The following is a 23,576-nucleotide window of genomic DNA, read 5'->3' as shown; positions in this document are numbered from 1 at the left end:
TATTGATTCTAATATTCCTTTTTTACAAAACTCCATAGATTGTGTGTCCTGATTCTTATGATTACAATATGTTTTTCAGTTTCTAATGGGGTCGGGATAATTTTGTTTATAAAATGGCAAAAATAAATAAATAAAATAAAATAAAAATACTCATGCTGAATTAAAGACCGGGTCCACCCCCCTTTCTTTTGAGGACTTCCTCCCTATTTGATGTATGGATATTCTAATGCTCTTCCCATCAATCAGATCTCACTTTCATATCCTTCATCTCCACACTTTAAAGAAAAAAACAGAAGAGGGTCAAGTTCTACGCACACTTTGCCCTGCAAGTCAGATCAGAGTAAAAGCTTTTAAAGTCTCATCTGACAATGGAAATCAGGGCTTCTTCCTCATCTCATTCATCCATGTCTATAAAGGCCAGCTGGTGCCCTTCAGTTGCTGTTCTAAAGAATGTCACACCAGTAATGAGCCATAATCACTCAACTGTGTCATACAGCAGAAGCTTTGTCTCTATTTCATACAGAGGAAGAGGGGAAGGAAGCGTCTGCAAAATGGTACAGAGTTTTATCAGCTGGTTTTTCTGATGGTTAACATAATATTAATGATATTCTGGAGAATCAATGTGGCATTCCAAAAAGAGAGCAAAATAAAACAATTTTAGGCACAAACATTCAGGAAGAATACCCTAAATCTTATTTTGTATCAAAATGTGTATTTCAGACCTTTTTTCCCCCTAATCTGGACATTTAATTATTCTTTTTTAAGAGAGTTAGGTACTCCAGGGATTACGTCAAAAAAGCTCAATAATTCCTGCATTAATACATCTTTACAATTGGTGATCCAAGTTGTGAAAAGTGTTGTACATCTAAGCTTTGACTAGGCTTCCGTTTACTTGACAACATTTCTACTTCCAGGGACTCATCACCAGGTTTGATGACACTTGTAAGGGATTTTTGTGAAAGGCTTGTTCTTACAATCCAAACAAGATAAAATATTTACCAGCAGAAGAACAGTAGTGTCATGCTGGTTACCAGATGTAATTTGCTACCAGAGCATGTAGTCTAAAGTATTAGTGAATAGGAATCTAGGAGCACTTTGTTAACGGCATGTAGTGTAGAGCTATCCTTTACTCTGCGAGTGTCTCCTGATCATGTTGCCAGAACCGGATTACTGTTCAGCTGTCAGAAAGAGGATGTCACATCTAAAAATAAGCCCCAGAATGGAGAGGTTTAGGTCGCAGAGAACAGAAGCAAGGGAATTGTTGCCTCTGGTGACTTGATTTGCTTTATCAAAATCCCTCTCTAACTGTAAGGGCACCTTGTTTCGTCTGGGTCACGCAGCATCTGTCTTGAGATTTAATAACTTCTTCACATTTGGAGGCTTAAGTGCAGGAGCAGCTATTTTGTTGTCTTCTAATACATCCAGAATATGATTACACTTGTGTCAAAACATCTGTGACATCTTTAGGTTGTTGACCTTGTCAGCAGTGTAAAGTGGAACATTGGAATATTTTTCCCCATTTCCACGCCAATGTGGGGTGGAGAGAATAGAAAAGAAGCAAAAGAAAGTTTGATTTCATATATTAACTAAAATTGAAAAATATTAGAAAAAAAACACCTGTAGATCCTACCTGAAAACACAAAGTATACAAAAATAACTGAAAAAGAAACATCATGCCTTGATCTAAAGCTCAAGAACAGATTAATTAATTTAGAAATGGTTACAAAATGACTCCAGTCATCAATTATGAGAGCTTTCATCCACAAATGGAGCAAACCCCAAGTTTCCTTGCATTAGTGTGGATCTTGTTTTTCTCATTGTAATTTTATTTAGCATCATCTTAATTTTCGTTTCAACGAAGCCCCGTCAAAGGAATATTTGTTGCCGCAGACAAAATCCATCTATCCATCTACTTGTTGCGGAAAGTGCCTCCACTGTATGTGATGTTTAGCTTAGTGAGTTGTGTGGGTGCAAGAGATGTGTGGCAGTCGCCCTCCTGTCTGAAGGGGGGCGCTGCATGCAAAAGGAACCCCTGCATCCTTGTAGGAGGGAGGGGGAGGGTCAGTGTGTGTGAGGCGGTGTGAGTGAGTAGGAGACGACCGGAGCAGCGGCTGTAAGAAAAGTCTGTGCAGCTTTCACCTGTTAGCTGGAGTTATTAAAAGTTAACCTCAACCATCTCCGTGCCACCGCGTGGTTCATGTTCGAGGCGTGCGAGGGAGTTAACCCCGAAGTAGAAACTTCGGCCCTGGAGAAACATCTCCCCTGTGTCTTCAGACCACGGTCAGCAGATTGAGCAGGAACGGTTAACACTGGCGACCACGAAGGGACCTCTTCGCCTTGCAGGACGAGTGGTGAGCTTTGAGTAAGAGAGATAATAGCGGCTAGCAATAAAGCCGAGAGACTGCATTAGCCCGTTGATTAGCAACCGCAAGATGGATGCCGCCGCCCGCCACCCCGGTGGAAACTATGGACTTGAAACAGATTATGCCAACCCGTTTATGACGCTGGATATGTCTTCCGAGGGCGCAGAGTGTGGAAAGGCTACAGAAGATGTGACAGTGGGGAAATGTGAACATTACAACCCTTTTCTGTGTGATGAAAGCTGTTTTAGCTCGTACGCTAAAGGAGGGGACATGTTTGCACCGCACCGCGGCCCCGCGCGGCCACTGGTTAGCTCTACGAACCCATTCGTTGATACCGAATGTCAAGGTTATGCTCATGTGGGGAATGCAGCCGAGGGCATGCACTACGACCCAGCCCCCACGTTTCAAATGAAAGATAATTACACCGACTCCAACCCGTTTGCTCCTGCTCATATACAAAGCTTTGTACACAGCACGCCGGCCCCATTTAACCCGGTGACATTTCCCGCCGTGCAATGTACCCCGAGACTGGATGAAACTATAAGTTACAAGCAAACCCCTGCACGGCCCCGGTCCCGATTAAAAGCAAATAAAACCCGTTTCCTGTTGCAGCAGCCCTTGTCCGACAGTGAGGAGGATGGAGAACCTAGAGAAAGGGTCCCCACTTTACGTCCGGGCCAATACGATGGTACCACACCATGGAAAGAATTTCTGCACAGGTTTGAGAGCTGCGCCGAAGGGAATTACTGGTCTGAAAAGACAATGACGGTGCAGCTGAAATTCTGCCTGGTTGGCGCAGCAGGGGCCATTGTCCACAGAAACCCTCGCTCTTCCAAGTGGGACTACCGCCGCCTGGTGGACGAACTGGAAACTGCATATGGGCCATCCTCTGATCACGCCGCTGCTGTTGCAGTAGAACTGAGGCAGCGAGTACGAAAATATGGAGAGGCCCTGCATGTATTCAGAGATGATATCTATGGGAAAGTGGCGGTGGCTTATGGTGACAGAGCCGAAGTCGAACAGGACTCTATTGCGGTAGAAGTTTTCACAAATGGTCTGGGTGATGCAGAAATAGTCCAGAAACTATTAGAGCACCGACCAGCCACACTCGCCCGTGCATATGAAATAGCTCATGCTCATGAAACCACCAAAAGGGCTGCAACTTATGTCACCAGTGCCATGCAGTCAGGAGCCCGCAGCATGGTTGAACGTCGGCCCAGGACTGCTGTGGTCAGAGCCAATGACAAACATGAAAGTGTTATCAAAACTACACCTGTAACAAGCTCTTCGCCAAATTGGTTTGCCACACACACACCCTCAGCATTTAATAGCCGCAAAAATCCGGCAAAAGGGAGAGTCCGCTGCCATAACTGTCAAGGTTGGGGTCATATTCAGAAGCAGTGCCCCTCTCCCCACAAAAACACCAAAGCTTTGACATCTAGCAGTTCCACCTGTGAGACCCAAGGACCCACTGTGCTCCACCTGAAAGGCCAAAGCCAAGAAATGAGTATCCACATGCGAATCTATGAAGTGGAGGTGTGTGCTGTGTTGGACAGTGGGGCACGGAGGAATGTGCTGCCGTTGCACTACTATGATACCATCCACCCTGACATGAGACCTGAGCTGCAGCCGTCAATTGTTGAGACTTTACTTGGGGTGGGGCCTGTAGATGTGCCAGTGCTTGGAGAGGCCCGGATACCTGTCGACATCAACAACCGTCAGGTGGATGTGGATTTCCTTGTAGCAGATATAGCAGGGTTGGAAGTGCTGCTGGGGCATCCCTTCCTTACACAAGCTGAAGCCCGCCTTGACTTCGGCAAACACCGCATCATCCTGTTTGGTGAAGAAGTGCCCTACTTCCAACCTGAATCTAACGTAAAGTCACATGCAGTGAAAATATCCAGAACAGTGTTGGTGGAACCAGGACAGGAGTATGTTGTGAGGGGCCGCATGCATCTAAGTGGGACAGCCCGCAGTGATATGATACTTAGCCCCACCAAAGGTTTTATTGAGAAACACAAAGTACTCCTCGCTAGAGTCTTAGTTAATCCCCAGACGTCCAAAATGGTCCCCCTTCGACTCTTTAATCCTGGCAATAAAGCTGTGATCATTAAAGAAGGGTCCATGGCTGGTCTCCTTCAGCCAGCTGAAGCCGTGCGGCCTCCCTGTGTCTCACCAGCCGCAGACTCGGCAGTCAGCCCTCCTGTGGTTCCTCCGCACCTGGAGGAGCTCTACGTTCAAAGCTCTAAAGACCTCAATGATGGTGAACGTCTCCAACTTAAACGTTTGCTTTCTACTTATGGACATGTGTTCTCTACTGGGGCTGCTGATTTGGGCCGGACCAGCCTCGTCCAGCACGATATTGTACTTCGTCCTGGCGCCCCAATCAAACAACCTCCACGCAAAATGGCGAAAGAGAAGCAGCAATACGCCGACCAACAGATACACGACAGCCTGCAGAACGGTCTTGCCCAGAGCAGCCACAGCAGCTGGGCCTCGCCCATAATTATGGTACGTAAAAAGGATGGAACATACCGGCTCTGCATTGATTACAGGGCTCTCAATGAGCGAACCATACCGGATGCGTATCCCCTACCCCGCATCCAGGACACACTGGATACACTGTCTACTGCCAGATGGTTCAGCACGTTGGACCTTACCTCGGGATACTGGCAGGTGGAGCTGACGCCAAGAGCACGCAAAGCAGCTGCATTCTGCGCCAGAACAGGTCTCTTCGAGTGGAATGTCATGCCGTTTGGATTATGTAACGCCCCGGCGACGTTCCAGCGGTTGATGGACCGCGTCCTGGCCGGCATGCAGTGGGAGACCTGTTTGGTCTACCTGGACGACATCATCGTGCTGGCGAGGGATGTGTCAGAGATGCTGCAGCGGCTTGGCCAGGTGTTTTACAGACTCCAACAAGCTAACCTGAAATTAAAACCTGCCAAATGCTGCCTTTTCCGCCGTGAGGTGGCCTATCTGGGTCACATAGTGTCCGAACATGGTGTAGCTACGGACCCCAGTAAGGTCCAAAAAGTCCAAATGTGGCCCACACCATCGTCCATCCAGGAGGTCCGACGCTTCATCGGCTTGGCCTCATATTATCGCAGATTTGTAAAAGACTTTGCATCTATTGCTGAACCCCTTCATAACCTAACCAAGAAAAATGCTCGTTTCCAGTGGCATGCCGAGCACCAGGCTGCTTTCGACGAGTTAAAGTGTCGACTTATATCGGCCCCCATTCTCGGTTATCCCCTGGATTCCGGTGAAATGATACTAGACACTGATGCAAGTGACACCGGCATCGGTGCTGTACTGTCGCAAATGCAGGAGGGTGTGGAACGAGTGTTGGCTTATGGCAGTCGCAAGTTGGCAAAGCCTGAACAAAACTACTGTACAACAAGACGTGAACTTCTGGCCATAGTGGATTTCACATCCCATTTTCGTCAGTATCTCCTCGGCCGTCCGTTTAAGGTGCGTACGGACCACAGCAGTCTGCGTTGGCTGACCAAAATGAGAGAGCCAGAAGGACAGTTAGCTCGATGGCTTGAGAAACTGGCTGAATATGACTTTGAGATTATCCACCGTCCGGGTCGACAGCACACCAATGCCGACAGCCTCTCCAGGAGACCCTGCCGCCAGTCCTGCCCATGTAAAGTACAGGACCTCTCCACATCACCCAAAACCATCAACCATCAGGCTGTCCAATGTGAGTTGAACTCTGACACCAGCTCCCTGTTGCTGAGTTCAGTGGGGGTAGAGGACCAACCATCCATCACAGAGGTTTGTCCAGTGGGGGTAAGTCAAAACACCCTTACATCAGAGACCTTAGACCAAAACATTTCCACTGGTGCAGACAAAATGCATCACAACGTTCAAACTGATGGATGCAGTGTGAAATTGACTGAGAAAATATATGCGGCTAAAACTCTTGACACAGCGTCTTCGTTTCATGGCTGGATCATGGGGGAGCTGAGCCAGGCCCAGGATGCTGATGTGGACATTGCACCCATACGCAGCTGGATGAAGGCCAGTGATAAACGCCCCCCATGGTCTGTTGTCTCACCATGCAGCCCAGCCACTAAGACATACTGGACTCAGTGGAAACGACTCTACTTCAGAGATGGAGTTCTGGTCCGTCGGTTCTATTGCCTTAATGACACCCAATTCTACCCACAAATTGTGCTGCCGCGTAAACTACAACTAGACGTGATGAGACAGATGCATGAGGGGCCAGTGGGCGGACATTTTGGTGTAGAACGGACTCTGACCAGATTAAGAACCAGATACTACTGGTACCACATGAGGGAGGATGTTGCCCTCTGGTGTAAAACTTGTACCAGCTGTGCATCAAGGGCTCGACCCCAGAAGACACCGCAAGCCCCAATGGGAACAGTCCAAGTAGGAGCTCCTATGGAACGCATTGCACTGGACATTATGGGACCATTAAATGAGACTGAGCGTGGAAACCGCTATGTGCTTGTGATACAAGATTATTTCACAAAGTGGACTGAAGCATTTCCTATTCCAAATGAGCGAGCTGTGACAGTTGCCGGTATTGTTGCTAGTGAGTGGGTGTGCCGCTACGGGATCCCTCAAGCGCTACACAGTGACCAGGGACGCAATTTTGAGTCCGAGGTGTTCCAAGGGATGTGCAGTTTGTTTGGGATAGACAAGACTCACACAACACCATTCAGACCGCAGTCAGACGGTCAGGTCGAGCGTTTCAATGCCACCCTCCAAAAGATCCTAGCTACTACCGCAGCACGCTGTCATTGGGATTGGGACCTGATGATTCCTTATGCTGTTATGGCGTACAGGTCAACCAAACATAGTGCTACAGGTTTCTCTCCAAACTTTATGATGTTGGGCCGAGAAGTAAGTGAACCAGTGGACCTCGTCGCAGGTTTGCCTCCTGATCCGGAACAAAAACCCACTGCTCCAGAGTATGTGCAGCAGATGCGGGAACGGTTGGAGCTGGCCCACCAAATCGCTAGGGGAGCCCTGGGGGACTCAGTCACACGTGCAAAGAGACAGTACGACAAGAACTGCTTCCACACACAGTATAAAGTTGGAGACCCTGTGTGGTATCTCATTAAAGGGACACGTCATGTCAAGAACAAAGTCAAAAAGTTCCTCCCATCCTATGAAGGCCCATTCTTCGTCCTAGGTCAACTAGATGACCTGGTTTACCGGATACAAAAGAACCCAAGGTCCAAGGTGAAAGTCGTTCACCATGACCAGCTAAAGCACTACCGCAGCCGAGAGCCTCTGGACAACACATGGGTCCTGGACCAAAGTCAACACTGGGAACCTACCGAGGTTCCACCACCAACCTTAGAGGAGGACTCTGCAGACTGTGACCTGGATCTGCAGGGTTTGTTCTCGGATGCAATCAGTGGGGGCGCTGACTGTTCCCTGCTGTCTACCTCAACTGCAAAGGATCCCAATCCGGGAGTGTTTGTCCCATCCTCCCCTTCCCATGTCAGCCATGAGGATGGTGGGGGTGAGGTGGGATATTCACCTTCTCGGAGCCCGCCGGTTCGACGATCTAGGCGCCGGCGTAGAGCACCAGACCGATACGGCACATGGATAGTCCCAAGTAGGACCATAGACTCAGTTTAAGGTTCCAGCTGTTCTAGTGTCCTGCGGAGTTAGCAAAAACTGTTCAACAAGGCAGAATATGACTGTTTCCTTTATTACTGTTCAGTTGTTCGAACTGCAAAGAAAATTCAGCTGAAAAGCAAATGGTTTATTTCCAAGAACATGTTTTGCTGTATGTTTTTCATACCTGATGGAGTTCAGTTTGTGTCCTGCCCGGTCGTCATAGATGCTGCCGAGTCATTTCTTACGCCCTCTTGCATGCAAAGTCCAATTTTACACATGTAGGTACTCCTTAAATGAGCTAATTATATATCACTGGGATATGTGGTTCGATGCTGTACCTCACCCATGTGAGGATGATTGACACAGTTATCTCTTGTTAGCTATAGGGATTATGTATCAGTTTTATGCATTGTAAGGCTGGAGTGGAATTATTGCTTAATTGCCATCCAGAGTGGGGGTAGTGTTGCGGAAAGTGCCTCCACTGTATGTGATGTTTAGCTTAGTGAGTTGTGTGGGTGCAAGAGATGTGTGGCAGTCGCCCTCCTGTCTGAAGGGGGGCGCTGCATGCAAAAGGAACCCCTGCATCCTTGTAGGAGGGAGGGGGAGGGTCAGTGTGTGTGAGGCGGTGTGAGTGAGTAGGAGACGACCGGAGCAGCGGCTGTAAGAAAAGTCTGTGCAGCTTTCACCTGTTAGCTGGAGTTATTAAAAGTTAACCTCAACCATCTCCGTGCCACCGCGTGGTTCATGTTCGAGGCGTGCGAGGGAGTTAACCCCGAAGTAGAAACTTCGGCCCTGGAGAAACATCTCCCCTGTGTCTTCAGACCACGGTCAGCAGATTGAGCAGGAACGGTTAACATACTGCAAAACAAATGTAGCACAAAGCCTTGTTTGAAATTTGCCAGAAACTATCTTGATAACCCAAGACTTTTTAGAAAAGTAAAAACAGAAGACACCTGAACAGGGACACTGTTTTTTTCTGTCCCTGTAAATTGGAAAGTATGGCAAATACTTAGACAGCATTACCATTGAGGAGAAATTAAGGGGAGATTCTAGCTGTGCCAAAGGAGCATGAATGGGTCCTACCCAATTTACTGTCTCACATCTCTATGTGCTCTCTTCCCTAAACTTCAATATTATGAGACAATAGCCCTTTTCATTCTCTGTGCACAATTAATCCAACTTTACCAGGCCATTTCAGCTTTTAAATATTTTGTCTTGCTGAAATAGCACATTTGATCTAAACCAGATGGTAGATTTACTTTTAATAAGTTATCACTGTGATGATAACTTATTCTTAAGTTATCATCAAGATGTTTCTCAGACATCTTGATGAATTCAGCATGGGTTGAAACTTCAGCACAAAGGGAGGGAAATCCCCTAATGTAGAGTATGATTAACTCCTGCAGGTTAAGAGCTGAAAGATGGGGTTGAAAGCTTATGAATAGTCGAACACTATTACTTTGGCTATGCCTGACAGGATTTGAGAGAGTGACATTCATTTTAATTTTTGTTGAAGAGAATCTGGCATTTGGTGGTTTTCCAACATTTTGCCTACCTACATGTTTTAGGATGAGATGCAATTTCAGCAACAGCTCATGTTAAAATGAAGTTAAGAGAGTCTGTGTTTTATCCCCTCGAGGCTTAACATATTTGAGCCAAAATATATCAAAAACACTGGCACACACTAAATCATCAAGTGAACTCACAAGTTAAAGCTGTGTTTTGAGCACCTGGATGTGTATATGATTCTAAGCATGTGCATTTACTTGCATATTCATTCATCCAGGTTCTGAATTTTACAGAATAATTACAACCATTTGGGGTCCATTATATCTACTCTACTGGCCATCAAAGCAAAGGGAAGAGATTATCTGAAGACTGAAGTTCCAGTCTCTGCTGCTGCAATGTATTTGTTTGTGAAGTAGGTTCTGAAATAATTAAACTCTTGGGACTGTCAATCAAAAGATGGAAAAAAAAAAAATATCCCTGTTTAGGGGCGACTATTAAAATGTCTAGAAAATACAGAGAAAGACCATAACTGTGTGTGAAGCATGTTTAAAACCATACATATGAATGAACTATACTAACCACAGGAGATGTTGGATGCAACATAAGTTGGAAATATTCACAACTACAACAAGCTATACACATGTGAATTGATTCTCTTTCAAAAGCAAGGAAACAGTAGAGCAAGCACAGATATAAAGTTTTCACCAGCTATGAAAAAGAGAAAAATATGTTTCGTTGTAGAATATCACCATAAGCCTTTAAAGATATGAGCTCGACAAAAGAAATTAAGAGTGCCTCCTAGCCAAAAACAGAATCACTTTGAACTGTCCACATGTGAATTCCTGTAAAGATAGATATGCGGCAGATTTCTTTGGTAGCAGGCAGCTCATCTTTTTAAATTCAAACAAACCAGCAGTGGCAGCTGGATTTAATTTTCCTGTCCTGAAAGAGTAACATCCAACTCCCTTTAGTACATGGGAGCAAATGGAGCTCATTATACAAAACGACATAAGCACAAAGCAACAAATCACAATGGTCGACCCTGAGCATTTGAAAGAGCCATAAAAGAAAATTAACATTTGTTTAAATAAACTGGGAGAGAATTAAATATCTGCATTCAAAACACGATCAGTGGCACCTTGCAATTGGTTCAGAACCTGCTCAGGTTGTTGGTGCTGCTGCTACTTTGTCAAATAAAAAAAAAGAAGAAAAAAGTTAGGTAATACAACTACTAAGGCGTATTGCCGTTTTACCTTGGTGTCCGTTATACTTTGTTATAACTTATTAAAAAAATATGCAAGTAATAACATTTTTTAATTTTCCTTTGTGATAGGGAAGTTCTGCAAGAAACGATGGCTGCAGATGAAGAGTACCACAGAGAGAAGTGGACTCGCTTTGGCAATGAGGCGGAGAGGACTGAGATAGATGTGATAAGGAACCAGCATCTGTTGCGCAATCGTGTTGACAAAATGGCGCTCCGCAGACAGGTAGAAACATGTGTGTCTGGATAGTTTGTGTATACATGAAGTGTACATGAATAGTACACTGTACTGTGTACTGTACTATTTATAAAGCACACTGCTTTACAGATGTATTCACACCCAAGTTTTCCAAAGCATTTAGTATATTTTATTGGAATTTTGTATAAAAGACTAATGTTGTGCAATGTCAAATTGTTAAGGGGAAGAAAAAAGTAGATTTATTCCAAGAATTTTTTTTTTACCTGTTCCTTGATCTTTTGTTTGTCATGCTTCATTTTTCATTTTCTTTTTCCACAGAATATATCAGTTTCTTAAAATACTGTCCATCGTCTGTATTTCAGGCAGAAAATAAGAAGTCTGCCCATATGAACTACTTGGAGAGACTGAGTCAGAAAGCTCCAGATTTCACGATCCCTCTGAGAGCCCACACAGTCTGGGAGGGAATGAAAGTGATACTGTCCTGCAGTGTACGGGGTTGTCCACCCCCAAAGATTCAGTGGTATGAATGAGCATCTATCTGTTCTGCATGTCATTTCTATGGCTTTAGATAATCTATTGAGTGTTTCTTTTTTTCCCCAAGACACTACCAAATTTGAATTGTCCTAGACATCCAGTCTATGACTGAACTGTCAAATCTATCACTTGAAGCCATTGGCAAAATGCAAATGAGAAGCAACATTTCTGGCCAAAGTATTTGACCTCAGATCCACTCCCCTCTCAGTGTGCATACATTTTAAATATAGAGATTTAGTAGGAAATATGATATCTTAATGTTATGTATATAATCCGTTTTTTTTTTAAAGGGTCTTAATTTCCAAAAATAAATAATTTGTTTCTACTGCAAAAGCTAATGAAATGTGTTTTTTGGTACTCATGCAATACAATATACAGTCATGCCAAAATTACTGTTGGCTGTGTAAATATCAGTAACATATATTCATAACAGTCAAATACGGGTAAAAAGAAATAGAAATGACCTCCAGCATGTGGCCGAAAAGTCAAGGCATTTTCTTCCCAAGCCGAGGTCCCAGAGCTAAATATTGCACCGTGTATTAATATAAAATTGCTTGTGCAAATTCAGGAAGTTTGCCAAACTATTGACCCCGAGACCTGAGCTGCTGTGAGACTAGGCGATGAAAGGGCTCAGGATATTTAGTATGCATGAACACTGAGATCGAGATAACCTGTGGCTCCCGAGTTTAACCAACCCATATGGGACCCATCAAGCCCAATGAGCTGCAAAGGTCTGTGCTCAACAAAAATCGGCACATGAGAGAATGAAAGATCAAAGGCTTTCCTTCTGCTGTGTACAGTCGTCCAAACTTTACCTCGATGCAGAATGTTAAAAACGAGTAATCAGTAAGCAGGAGAATGTAGCATCCAAATGCAGCTTTTGTTTTCAAAGGAACATGCATGCATGACTGTCATATCAACAAAGACTATTTACTTATTCTTCAGGTACAAAGACGGTGAACCACTAATAATATCTTCCCAACCATGGAATTACAGCCTCCAACAAAATTTTGGCCTCAGTTTACTGGAGATCAGAAGGTAGGTTCAAGATTAAAAGTGTTATTAATGCTGAAAATATTTCCATAAAAAGCTTATTATGGGAGTGGACATAAATGAATGAAACTAAAATTGAACAAGGCAAGATATTCTGCAAGATGTGACTGGCAAAATGAAATAAATTATATTTTTTTCCCCTTGGGGTTTGTTTTTTTATTTATATGAACGACCCATTTGAGCTAGAGAACTACATGTGGAGTAAACTTTTTTTGTGGTCAATCATTTACAATGCATTCTTCACTCTTCAAAAGGTGCTTTCCAGCAGATGCTGGAGAGTATAAAGTGGTTGCCAAGAGCGCTCTGGGCGAAGCAACAACATTTGGAACCTTAGTAGTAAACTGTGAGTGACCTTATACATGTCAAACAAGTTTTGCTCCAAATCATGAAAACCAAGATGGATCCTGAGATAGTGAAGAGTTCGCTTTCAGGCTTTATATTCGTTATGAGGCACTGGAAAACTGATTTGGCAAATATCAAAAACAAATGAATATTCAGATTCGCTACAAAGTGAAATATCTACAGACAAATTCAGTGCACATGTCGCTGTTGTCATAAAATTATCCAGTGATGAGTATAAACAACTCCGCATTGCACAAATATTAAATTAAAAACACATACTGTATCTACTTAGTTATTTATTGACAACACTGCCTCCTAGTGGCTGCGTTTCAGCTGTAAAATATTCAAACAAACAAGACAAGTGCATCTTAATGAATCTAAATACCTGAATATATGAGAAACTCATTTATAAATATAGTGAACCTTTTTAAATAGAGGATATTTTCTGTATCAATATTTTAAAACAAACTGAATTAAGTGTTTTTTTTTTCTTGTCATTTTAAATTTTGGATTGACTAACAGCTAATGAAAACCTCAAATGCAGTTTCTCAGAAAACTATAGTACTACATAAGAAAATTTATATTGCAGAAATGTTCCTTAGGCTTGTTATGACCTACATAACCATGAGGAAGCAAACTGATTTGTCTAGCAGGCAGACATTGATACCCTCCATAAAAAGAATAAGCCACAAAAAGGTTATTGTTTTTGAAGCTGGCTGTTTACAGTATGATGTATCCAATGATGGAAATTTGAGTAGAAGGAAAAGTTGTGCAGCATTGAGAGGATTGTCAAGCAATGGTTAGGGGATTTTCACAAAAAGTCTACTTTTTCAGGATAGGTTCTCCAAGTTGTTGTGTGTAAAGAAACAGCTTAAACCAAGGAAAACACCTCTAGAGTGCATATAAAGCAAATCACAGCAGCAGGCCCACATTTATATACTGAAAAATTTTTTCACGATCTGTATTTATTCATTTTATTTTTGACACACTGATTTTGGGGTAGTGGTATTTGTTGTGAGCCATAGTAATCATAACAAAAAAGCAATTGAAAAATCTCTTTCTGTATCTTAGTGAGTTTTACTCTGAGTTGGATTATTGAAATAAATGCAGTTCATCTGATTTTCAAATTTATTAAGATGAACACAGAATATTCTGTCCATGAATAGATTATCGTAGGTAAGCAAACTGTAAACACAGGTTTTAGTCAAACAGACAACTTCTAATCAAGCTTTTAGTCTAAGTAGAAACCACAAGTGAGTCCAGGTGGGGGGGGACATAAGAAGCTTAGTGCTAGAATAAACAGTGAAGACGCTCCAAGCTCTTATCAAAAACATTAAAACCACAAGAGACAGAAGAAGTGCTTTAAGTGTTTCAAACAGAGAAAGTAAAACAGATAAACCCAATACCTTCCACCTCCCAAGAAAAAACAAACAAAAACAGCAGGCTAGACTTCCTTACTATAATTATTGTGAAATAATAGGAAACTAGTTCGAACGAAACAAGTGGTCAAAACCAGTGCACGATTATGAAAAGCATCTCAAGAATTCAAAATGCACTAAAGTCAAAATGACGACGACGAACCAACGGGTCCTGCCACCAATAAACAACCGCTTTCACTCAAAGCAACAGCATGGGCCAAACAAAAAACAACAAAAAAAGGTATTTACTCACCAGTGGCAGAACCGTGGAGTTGTGTCACATAGATTCCTATGAAGTCCGCAAACAGCCTGTAGCCCAGTCAGTGCGTTTCTCGCAACAAATTTTCCAGTTCTCCACACTAAACATACATTAAAATATTACAATTAATCTTAAACCGCATATTTCCATTGACCAATACCGAGTTAGTTAGCTTCTCACCGTAAGTTTATGGTGGACGATGTTTATATAGATCCACTTGCCACACTTGGTCATACCATGTATCTGTGTAGATTTTTGTTGTACAGTAACAGTGGCAGTGGTACAAAAACAAGCATGAAAATTGAGGTCTTGGTGTTGCCGTTACGGTCAGCTAATCACAGGTGAACACAATTTAGCCTTAATCAGGCCCCCCACCTGCTTTTGGTATCCTAGGAAACTAGGCTCCTTTCACGTTCAGGTTAGTCGTGTATCAGATCTTATTCAGTACTTCTGATTCATGAAGCCATAAAACTGGAATGAATAAGGCCTAAGTGAGATTTGCTGTGCTTTAGATGTTGTTCTTGGTTATTTTAGGACTTCCTGGATGAAACATTTATGCTGTCAGAGCAATTTTGATTGGCTAGAAATTCATGAAAAGCTTCACTCCTATTTTATGTGTGGGGAAAAATGGTTCTCACTATTTTTCTAGTGTCCCAAATACTTAAAAGGTGCCTTTTCCAGACTGATTCATAATAATGCAGTGCAATTTAACAGTTTCTCCCAAAACAACAAGGAGGGCAATTATATTTTAAGCAAATGACCAGGGTAGTTTGGCTGGTGTTTTTCTTTAAAGGGATGAAATCTTCATTTGAAAAAAATATTTTTGTATTTACTTATTTTATTTTTGTCTGATTTATGAACATTGATATCATTTTATGCAGAATCCGAAATATTTAGGTTCAACAAAAAGGCTAAAATAGAAATCATCTGTAAGAGGGAACTAGTTTTTTACAGCATTGTGAAAATCTTATTCAACTACTCAAGGTGTGTATTCTTTGGGCATATTTTAAATATCTGTTTTATTTTTATTTTTTTTAAATCCTCAGGTACAGAGAATATTCTGTGTTTTCTGTAAATGTGGCACTGCCCAGTTTGATTTGCCTCCCTATTTTGCTACCTTCTCCTTCGTTTTTACAATGTTCTTCCTGATGTCTCTCTCTATTTTTTAAAACTCCCCTCCTTTCTTTAATCTGTCCTGCTCTGCTACTTCGTGATTCAGCATATCATGGAGCCATGGCTGGTTCAGAGTGCTCGCAGACCACCGGTAAGTTTCAAACCAGGGCCTAATAAAAAGTGTCCCCTTTCATTTTCTCTGCCACACTTTGAAGCTCCCTTTTTTTCTCCTGCGAAGGAGGGAGGTCTGGGTGGCTTTGAAAACTCTGGCATGACACTCAGCAGTGCTGTGTGCCGTGCTTCCTCAAGGAAGATATGGTTGGACTGAAAGGGTGCACTGCATCGCTGGTGTTTGTTTATCGTTGGATTTATGTTTCTCCGTGGGTGTTTGTGGATGTAAGGGTGTTAATTAGATATGAGTCGCTTGCTGCAGGGATAAAATGACTTGCTCATATCTAAGCAGAAATGACAGTCATGTATATTTCATCTCGGCAGTAGCAGGAGATTTATCCCATTTTGCTCCCAGCTCTGGTAGTCTTTGACCTATATAGCCTCAACCATGTGTGAGGATCAGCAGTTTTTTGGCCAAAATGTACAGTTCATTGATTTATATTGCTGTTTCTACAATAATAACAAGGCTGCCCACTCATTAGAATTGATCGATTGTTCATAATGTTTGACAAGGATGTCCTGTGAATGTATGTAGAAAAAAGGCAGAAATATATGAGGAACAAAACTTTGAGGAATCAGGTCATACATAATTGGTACTTTAGAGTTTGGCTTTAATGTGGAAGTCGGATATTTTAATCAACTCGATTTTTATTCCATAATATAGTATCCAAGTCCTTCAAAAACAAGAGTAATCTGTGCAGGTCTCGACTTATTAGAAACAAATAGAATACGTATTCCAGTCGTATTATGTCTGTTCAGTTTATTCAGAGAAAACCTAAATTGCAAATCTGGGATGTGCTTGATTTGCAACTTTGAATGTGCTGAAATGTCAATCTGTATAATAAGGAGACCCTGCATTTCATTTAGCAAGCAATTCCCCCTAATCTTATGGTGTAAATCTAAAATAGTTTAATTAGGCCATTATTTGTTTGTAGAATTAGATTTTAAATGTATATTTATAAAGTTTTTGTCACTTTAAATGATTTTAAATTGGATACATCCCTGAAAATACATACAAATGCATATCAAGATTATGCGATTTAATCTAGTTTACAATAGTATGTTCCCAGAAGCTCTCTCTCTACAATCAATACAGTACATTCCCCAAAGTAAGAAATCAGATGGTAATCATTTTGAATGAAGTTTTATCAGCATCCTAGGAGAAGTTCATCTTAGAAAATGTCCTGTAGAGTTGTATGCCCTCTTTTTTTTATTTAAATGATACTTGATTATCTCATGAGAATTTTTTTTTTCTTCTGCACAAATCAGCCAATAAACAAAAGAGCAACTGTGGAAAATTTATCTTTGTCATCCTATCTTCGAGGGTTTGAATGATAAGCGGATATGCATATTAACTTAACGGTGATTTAGCTTAGCAGAATGTAATTATCATAGAAAACATTTTGCTGTCTGTTTGAGACAGATTCACTTCAGACAACCAGCTTGAAACACATGTTGGTTATGCCCAGATTTTATGGATTGATGCCTTGGTAAGCCAGGAAATGACTGATGGCAGAAGGGAGCTGCTTACTTTCAAAATGTGCCACATTTTCAGCTTTACTGTTGTTTTATGTAGTGTTCCCACAGGCTGCTTCATGTGGAGGTCTTTTCTGTTTGTGGTCTTTTGTATGAAGGGTTTATTTTTTTTCTTATGGTTATACCACGCAGCATAAAAATATATTTTTTAATTAGCTAAAACCCCTCTGGTGTTCTTTCATGTCCTTCCATTTCTGGTGTTGAAGAAGCTGGGTGTGTTCCCTCAAGATACTAACAAGTTGATATCTTTGCACACATCAGTTTTAATGGCACAATGACAGAATGTTCCTACATTTCCCATCATCAGGATCCATTCCTGTAGTTCGATCAGTTCAGAACAAGTTCAAAAGAGCATTCACTCAAAATATTATCCTTTTGTTTTCCTTCCCATCTCTCTCTCTCTTTGTTATTATATTTTTATTACATCACACTCCTTGACCTTCTTTTTCTTCTGCCTCTGCTAGGCTTGCAGCAACAAAAAGAAGCCTGGTTTGACATTTCCTTTCCACCTACCTGGGTAAAGGAGGGGAGTGGCCTCTCCCTGCAGTGTACCTTCACATCAGACCTGCTTCCTTTCCAGCAGGACGTCCTCTGGTTCAGAGATGGTTGTGCAACTGGAGTCGCCTGTGGCACATTTTTTGGCAGTTTAAATATGGCACACTTCTGACACTCAACCATGCTGTCATCCTCCAGGCATACAGCTGCAGCAGTCCAGCAATGTGGACATTAAGACGTTTGACAATAAATCCATCATCACTATGATGGCTGTGTACAAGGAGCATGAAGGTGTTTATAGTGCCAGACTGAGGACCAGGGATGGAATTGAGGAACACGTGGCTTTTGTCTACCTTAAAGGTGAGAAATAAGATGAAGGCATTGATTTAAAAAAGTGACTTGCAAGAGGAATCATACCACCTTGGATCTTTTTGCATTTTGTCACATAACCACAAAAAAAAAAAAAAAAACACACAAAACACACATTTTATTGGAATACACTTTTTTTCAGTTTTACTTACATGAATCAGAAATGTGACATGCATTTTAAACATGTTAAACAATGTTTTCTACACAGCAGAGACCAAAATTATAAAACAAACAACATTCTGGTTTGTGATTTTTCTACCCAGTTTTACTTTCAGGGTCTTCTAAGTCTCTCCGACAATGCCAGGGGGACTCATAGAAACTACCTCAGGCCTCTCAAAAAACTTGGAGCCCAGATTTCTTTTGCAGAGTCAAACTCGATGTTTTTCAAACTGACGGGTACTTTGGAGTCACCTTTAGAGCTTGGAGTGTGGAATCATCATTTGCTGTCCCATCCGAGATAAATAGTGTTTGAGCAACCTCGCCTCCTCCAAACACCGGTCGTCGTCACCAAATTCTGGTTTTGCTTTCATTTCCTGTCAGCAAACAGCAGTGATTCATACACTGAAATTGCACCATCAATCAAACTGTTCTGCAGCGGAGAGCTTGTTAACTTCATTCTGTGGAACTATATGGTCTTCATGGACTGCAGTTTTACCTCTGACACGGCATCTGCAGAATGTATATAAACCACTTGGAAAAACGCTCAGCTTTGTGAGGATGCTTGGCTCGTGTTTGTTTTTCATTGTGATGCAAGTGTGTGTGCCTCAGAAGGAGTTTGATATGCTTTGCATCATTCATAAACTTTGTGTGCACAACATATGACTCCAAATACAGATATAGCTTTCTGCAAAGCTCCTGTTATCATCTTGTCTCAGGCCTCGGTTGCAAACATTAAAGAGCAGAGCCTTTATAACAGTTGGAGTAACTAATTAGTAAGTCTTCTAACTACTCTGCAAGTAAACTTCCTGATTAATTCAGTTGTCATATTTGCATTCCAAGCGTGTATAGCATTGCACAAAAAACAAATAATTGGAGGTCTAAGGGATAAAAACAGATGCACGTGATGGCGACTTCTTTTTGTTGTTTGAAAATATATTTCTAGCATGAGAAAGCGGTTTGGAAACGTCAATGTATTTCTTTAATCCCTTCAAAAAAAGACAGATTTTCTATGTGTTTTTGTAGCTTCTCTCTGTCGTTGTTTAAGTTACATTGTGCATGTTTGATCTAGATTCTTTGGTTATTTTTACAGCTGATGTAAGAGCAAATGCTAACCCCCCAAAAAAGTTTAGATTAAGACTTTTTCTGATAAGCAAACGATCCATAATAATTAAGTGTTGGATTTTTTTCCCCCTAACTTTCAGCATTAACTTTCTGACTCATTACTGTTCTCACTTAGATGGGTCGGCTGCAGTACCAGGAGGTCCTGCATCCCCTTTGGCAGTGGAGGTGTCCGATGTCAACAAGGACTACGTCTTTCTGACCTGGCAGCCGCCCAGTGCTGATGGAGGATCACCTGTGGAGGGCTATTATGTGGAGAGGTGAGAATCAGTCTGACCTAACCTGTACGTCAGATTTGTTCTGCACTTACAATATTTATAAATCGCAGATTAAAATTCAAGTTAAGTCTTGGCAAAAGAGACCCATTTAAAAGTTCAATGCTTCACTCATTTTTTGCTGCTCAGTAAGTTCAGACATTTGACTCAGTACTCCTTAATTTTATCCCTGCTGGCAGTAATAGTAGTCAAATGTGAGAATAATTATACTGTGTTTCTTTTTTTTATTATCTTCTGAAGTTTCTTCCATTTGTCAAATGTTCCTGATCATTTTTCATTTACAGACTTTTTACAGACTTTTTCAGTGATGCTTGACTCTGATTTCGAATCAGGTAGTAATGAAACGTTTGTCTCTTTTCAGAGAGCCGGCTCTTTTAGCACAACTCTCAAAGTAGAAATAGCTCTTTTGGCTCCGAAATGACTAAATTTATTATCATCTGTAACCTTATATTTTAACTTGACTTTGGAAATAAGAATGTCTTCTATGTTGATAAATCACTTCACATTTAATGTTTTTATGAGAAGCCCTTTACTTGCCTAATTGCCTGATTTGTGTTATGTTGCAAAAGCAGGTATTTTTTCCTTTTGTGTAATATTTTGACCAAACTTTTAGTTTTTTTAACACAATGTTTTTAACATAACTCTGCAAACAAATAACTGCTGCATTTTTTAATGTAACTATTCACTAACTAAAAATGTAACATTTTGCCTTTGCATTTTTATTTATTACATATATATATATATATTTTACCTGTGATTGTTTCATTATTTTCTGCATCTGTTTTACTTTCCATTCCAACTTGTCTCAGAACTGCTGTCAGAGAAAAACATCTCCACAGGGGTTGTCATATGCACTGGCAAATTCACAGCAGGCTGCTGTCTGTGTGTTTCAGGCAGGAATGACTTTTGTGTGACCAACATAAAAGCCTACTTGTTAGAGAAATGCACTGATAGTTGTCCTCGGAGGTTTGGTATGCAGAAAATAAATTATTCCTTTCTGCTTTACTCCAAGACTGTTTGTACCATTTTTGTCTGGCTTAATAGCTGCATTCAATCATTCAGTACAATTTATATTCATGAAATAAAATGCAGGGTTTAATGTAGTAATAAAGACTGCAGAACACAAGTTGAGCAGATGAACAAGTTAAAAACAGATGAGAGTTGGCGCAGAGTCTTGAATGATGCCTGCAGGTTTAAACTCCTTCAGCTTTAGAATAAAAGAGGCTTGTTGCTTTCCCAAAAAATGCTCCTGAAAATATTTTTTTTCTCCAAAGCTGCACTGTCCTGCTGGTTCAAAGGACAATTCTGTGAAGCTTTGTCTTCATTTTCTCTCTGACATACACCACCATCTTCAGGACCTCATAAAAAGAAGTGTGTGCTCTCCTTATTAAGTCTTTAATAATTCACTAAGCACATGTGGACTTTCATTAAGCTGTGTAATCACCTCAAGAACCTCTGAAAGAATTGAAATCCACCAGCATCCTGCAATGAGAATGATCAGACACTTCTGTTTTGGGAATAAAAACCAACCAAACAACATAAAACTAAAAATTAATATATTTTCTTCTACTTAGAATTAATTTGTTCCCCATTAGGAGTTAAATTTTTATTTAAAACATTAAACCTTTATAGTTGCTATGAAGATTAAGAAAGAGAAACAATTTCGATTCCATTGTATGTCTTGCATATGATTCAAATTGACAATAAAGTATACAAAATTGTCTTATTAAATTATTTGTAAAATGAAAAGTGAAAAGACAGCAAATTGAAGACATTCATCCATGTCTAAATCTGCCAGAAAATGTGTTAAGGATAATCAGTTAGGGGCAACTAACACTGAATTTCACTGTGTTAGCAAAGGATACATGTAGGCAAAACATACTGGCTAAAAGCAAATGGCTTTCTTTGTATTTTTCTAGTACCTAAATAACATTTGTGAACAAAGCATGACAAAGACAAATGAATACAGTAGACAAGTAAGAGAGAAGGAGTTCTTAAGAAAAATCCACCATCTCAAAACGAATGGAGGATAATAATAAAACTGCAAACCTACCAAGGCACGGCCATCCTTTTAAACTGACTTTACTGCTGCAGCTTCTCTTATAGATTCGGGCAACTTTGGCTCATTATGTTGTCTTCTTTCAATCTGAAAGTTCTGGTTCAATTTCAAGTGTAAAGTACTTTGAATCGTCAGTATGAAAAATTATATAAAAGTTCAGTCATTTTACAAATGGTTAACATTTCATTTGTTAATTAGGTAATCAACAACAGTCTGAGTGATCCTTTCACACTTACATTAACATTTTACTGCAGAGGTCCTAAAGGAATTGTCTTCTCAGCTGATTGAAGCAATAGAAATGACAGATTGGATGTGTTTCGTTAGCATTACCAAGTAAGCTATGTCTGTTGAACTAGAAGGTAATTGATTTTTATAAAATAGGGACTTCCAGTGGCTGCAGTGCAGAGCCAACTTTTATTGCTTTTCTATCTGAGGCAGCAACATGCAGGTGTTTTGCTGCATGCGCTTCTTGGCACAGTGTTGCCTATAGTAGAAGTGACACGCTCAGCATAATCTTTTCTCTAAACAGCACCACATTGGAAAAGCACGCACATAAAATCCAGGAAAGATTAGGGGTTCAGAGTAAATTCATTTTCAGGTGATAAATGTTTTAAGTATCTGGAAAATGTGTCTTTTCAGATTGGTGTGTGCATCATTTCCGTGTTTACTCTTGATTATGATCTCCCATCATTGTAGAAGAGAAAAATCCTCAATGTTTTCGAGTTTCAATATAAGGAGAGGAAAGATGTGTTCCAGTTCCTAAGCAACCTCCTTCTTACTCTTTTCTGAATTTGTTTTGTGAAAGTCCTCTGAATTTTTATGAAGTACTTTTATGTTTTTTTTACATGACCATGACATATAATCTCAGGTTGATTTCTCCCAATTATAGAGCATGGAGGGTTTACTGATTTGCTTTGTTGTTGTAGGGGTTGGATTATTTTATAGTTTGTTTCTCTATAAATTGTTCACATCTTTTGTTGTGTAAATATATATTTTTTTTTTCTTTTCTGTACTTGCCTAAATTTCCCTGTGACTGTGATTAATCTCTTCCTCTCTTATTATTATTATTATTAATTTTTTTTTAGGTGTGACCTCAGTCAGGGAGAGTGGGTGCGCTGCAATGTGGACATTCAGAAAATATGCCACTTTCCCGTGTTTGGCCTGAAGGAGGGGGCTCTATACCAGTTCAGAGTTTGTGCTGTGAACAAAGCCGGGGTGGGACGTCCCTCCAAAGCCACAGAGCCTGTCCTCACTGCAGACCCTCTTGAACACACCAGGACAATGGGTATTACTTATGGGCTGCATGGCATTAGGAAGACATGACGATGCAACATTATATCTGGGTATTGGATTATCAAATTCTGATTAACCCATATTTTCTTCACAAACCTCTTTGCCAAATTTTATACATGACTCAAGGTAGTCATGATTCAAGTGCCATTCTCCTGGCAGCTCCCAATGCAAGACATTTTCATTGGATTGCTCAACAGCATGTTTTGTCACTCCAGAGAACATACCTCTAATGGTTGCATCCTTTAAGGCATTGTTCCCCATTGCACTTGATCTGAAGGCGCAATGTAGCTGCTTGGCCAAGAAAACCCATTCCATGAAGCTTTCAGTTAGCTGAAATTGAGCTATTCTGCAACATTTTATCATTTTGCACATCAGGTCTTCCACTTTGTGACCAACTTGTTGTTGTTTCCATGTTCTAACATTTGGTTATAATACCACTAAC

The 23,576-nt window shown here is 41.0% G+C and overlaps 1 protein-coding gene and 1 long non-coding RNA gene across 2 annotated transcripts in view; one reads left to right on the top strand and one right to left on the bottom strand.

Moving 5' to 3' along the window:
- The window catches only part of LOC106916636 (uncharacterized), a 78,824-nt gene extending 63,909 nt beyond the window's left edge, over positions 1-14,915 (bottom strand). The window contains exons 1-2 of the long non-coding RNA XR_001418026.2: positions 14,726-14,915; positions 14,540-14,645 (exon numbers count right to left, since the gene is read on the bottom strand). This is a non-coding gene — a long non-coding RNA (uncharacterized LOC106916636). The remainder of the gene's footprint in view (positions 1-14,539; positions 14,646-14,725) is intronic.
- myom3 (myomesin 3) overlaps positions 1-23,576 on the top strand; it is a 60,697-nt gene that overhangs the window by 8,391 nt on the left and 28,730 nt on the right. Inside the window, exons 4-12 of the mRNA XM_088013546.1 lie at positions 10,813-10,966; positions 11,302-11,459; positions 12,419-12,511; positions 12,781-12,869; positions 15,765-15,809; positions 17,830-17,970; positions 18,059-18,220; positions 19,626-19,767; positions 22,927-23,126. Coding sequence (XP_087869672.1) covers positions 10,813-10,966; positions 11,302-11,459; positions 12,419-12,511; positions 12,781-12,869; positions 15,765-15,809; positions 17,830-17,970; positions 18,059-18,220; positions 19,626-19,767; positions 22,927-23,126 — 1,184 coding nt within the window. The remainder of the gene's footprint in view (positions 1-10,812; positions 10,967-11,301; positions 11,460-12,418; positions 12,512-12,780; positions 12,870-15,764; positions 15,810-17,829; positions 17,971-18,058; positions 18,221-19,625; positions 19,768-22,926; positions 23,127-23,576) is intronic.

The sequence above is a fragment of the Poecilia mexicana genome, unplaced genomic scaffold, assembly GCF_051168715.1.
Source record: "Poecilia mexicana isolate PSO_F unplaced genomic scaffold, ASM5116871v1 scaffold_16, whole genome shotgun sequence".
Lineage (NCBI taxonomy): Eukaryota > Metazoa > Chordata > Actinopteri > Cyprinodontiformes > Poeciliidae > Poecilia > Poecilia mexicana.
This window is presented reverse-complemented; position numbering and strand designations above follow the sequence as displayed.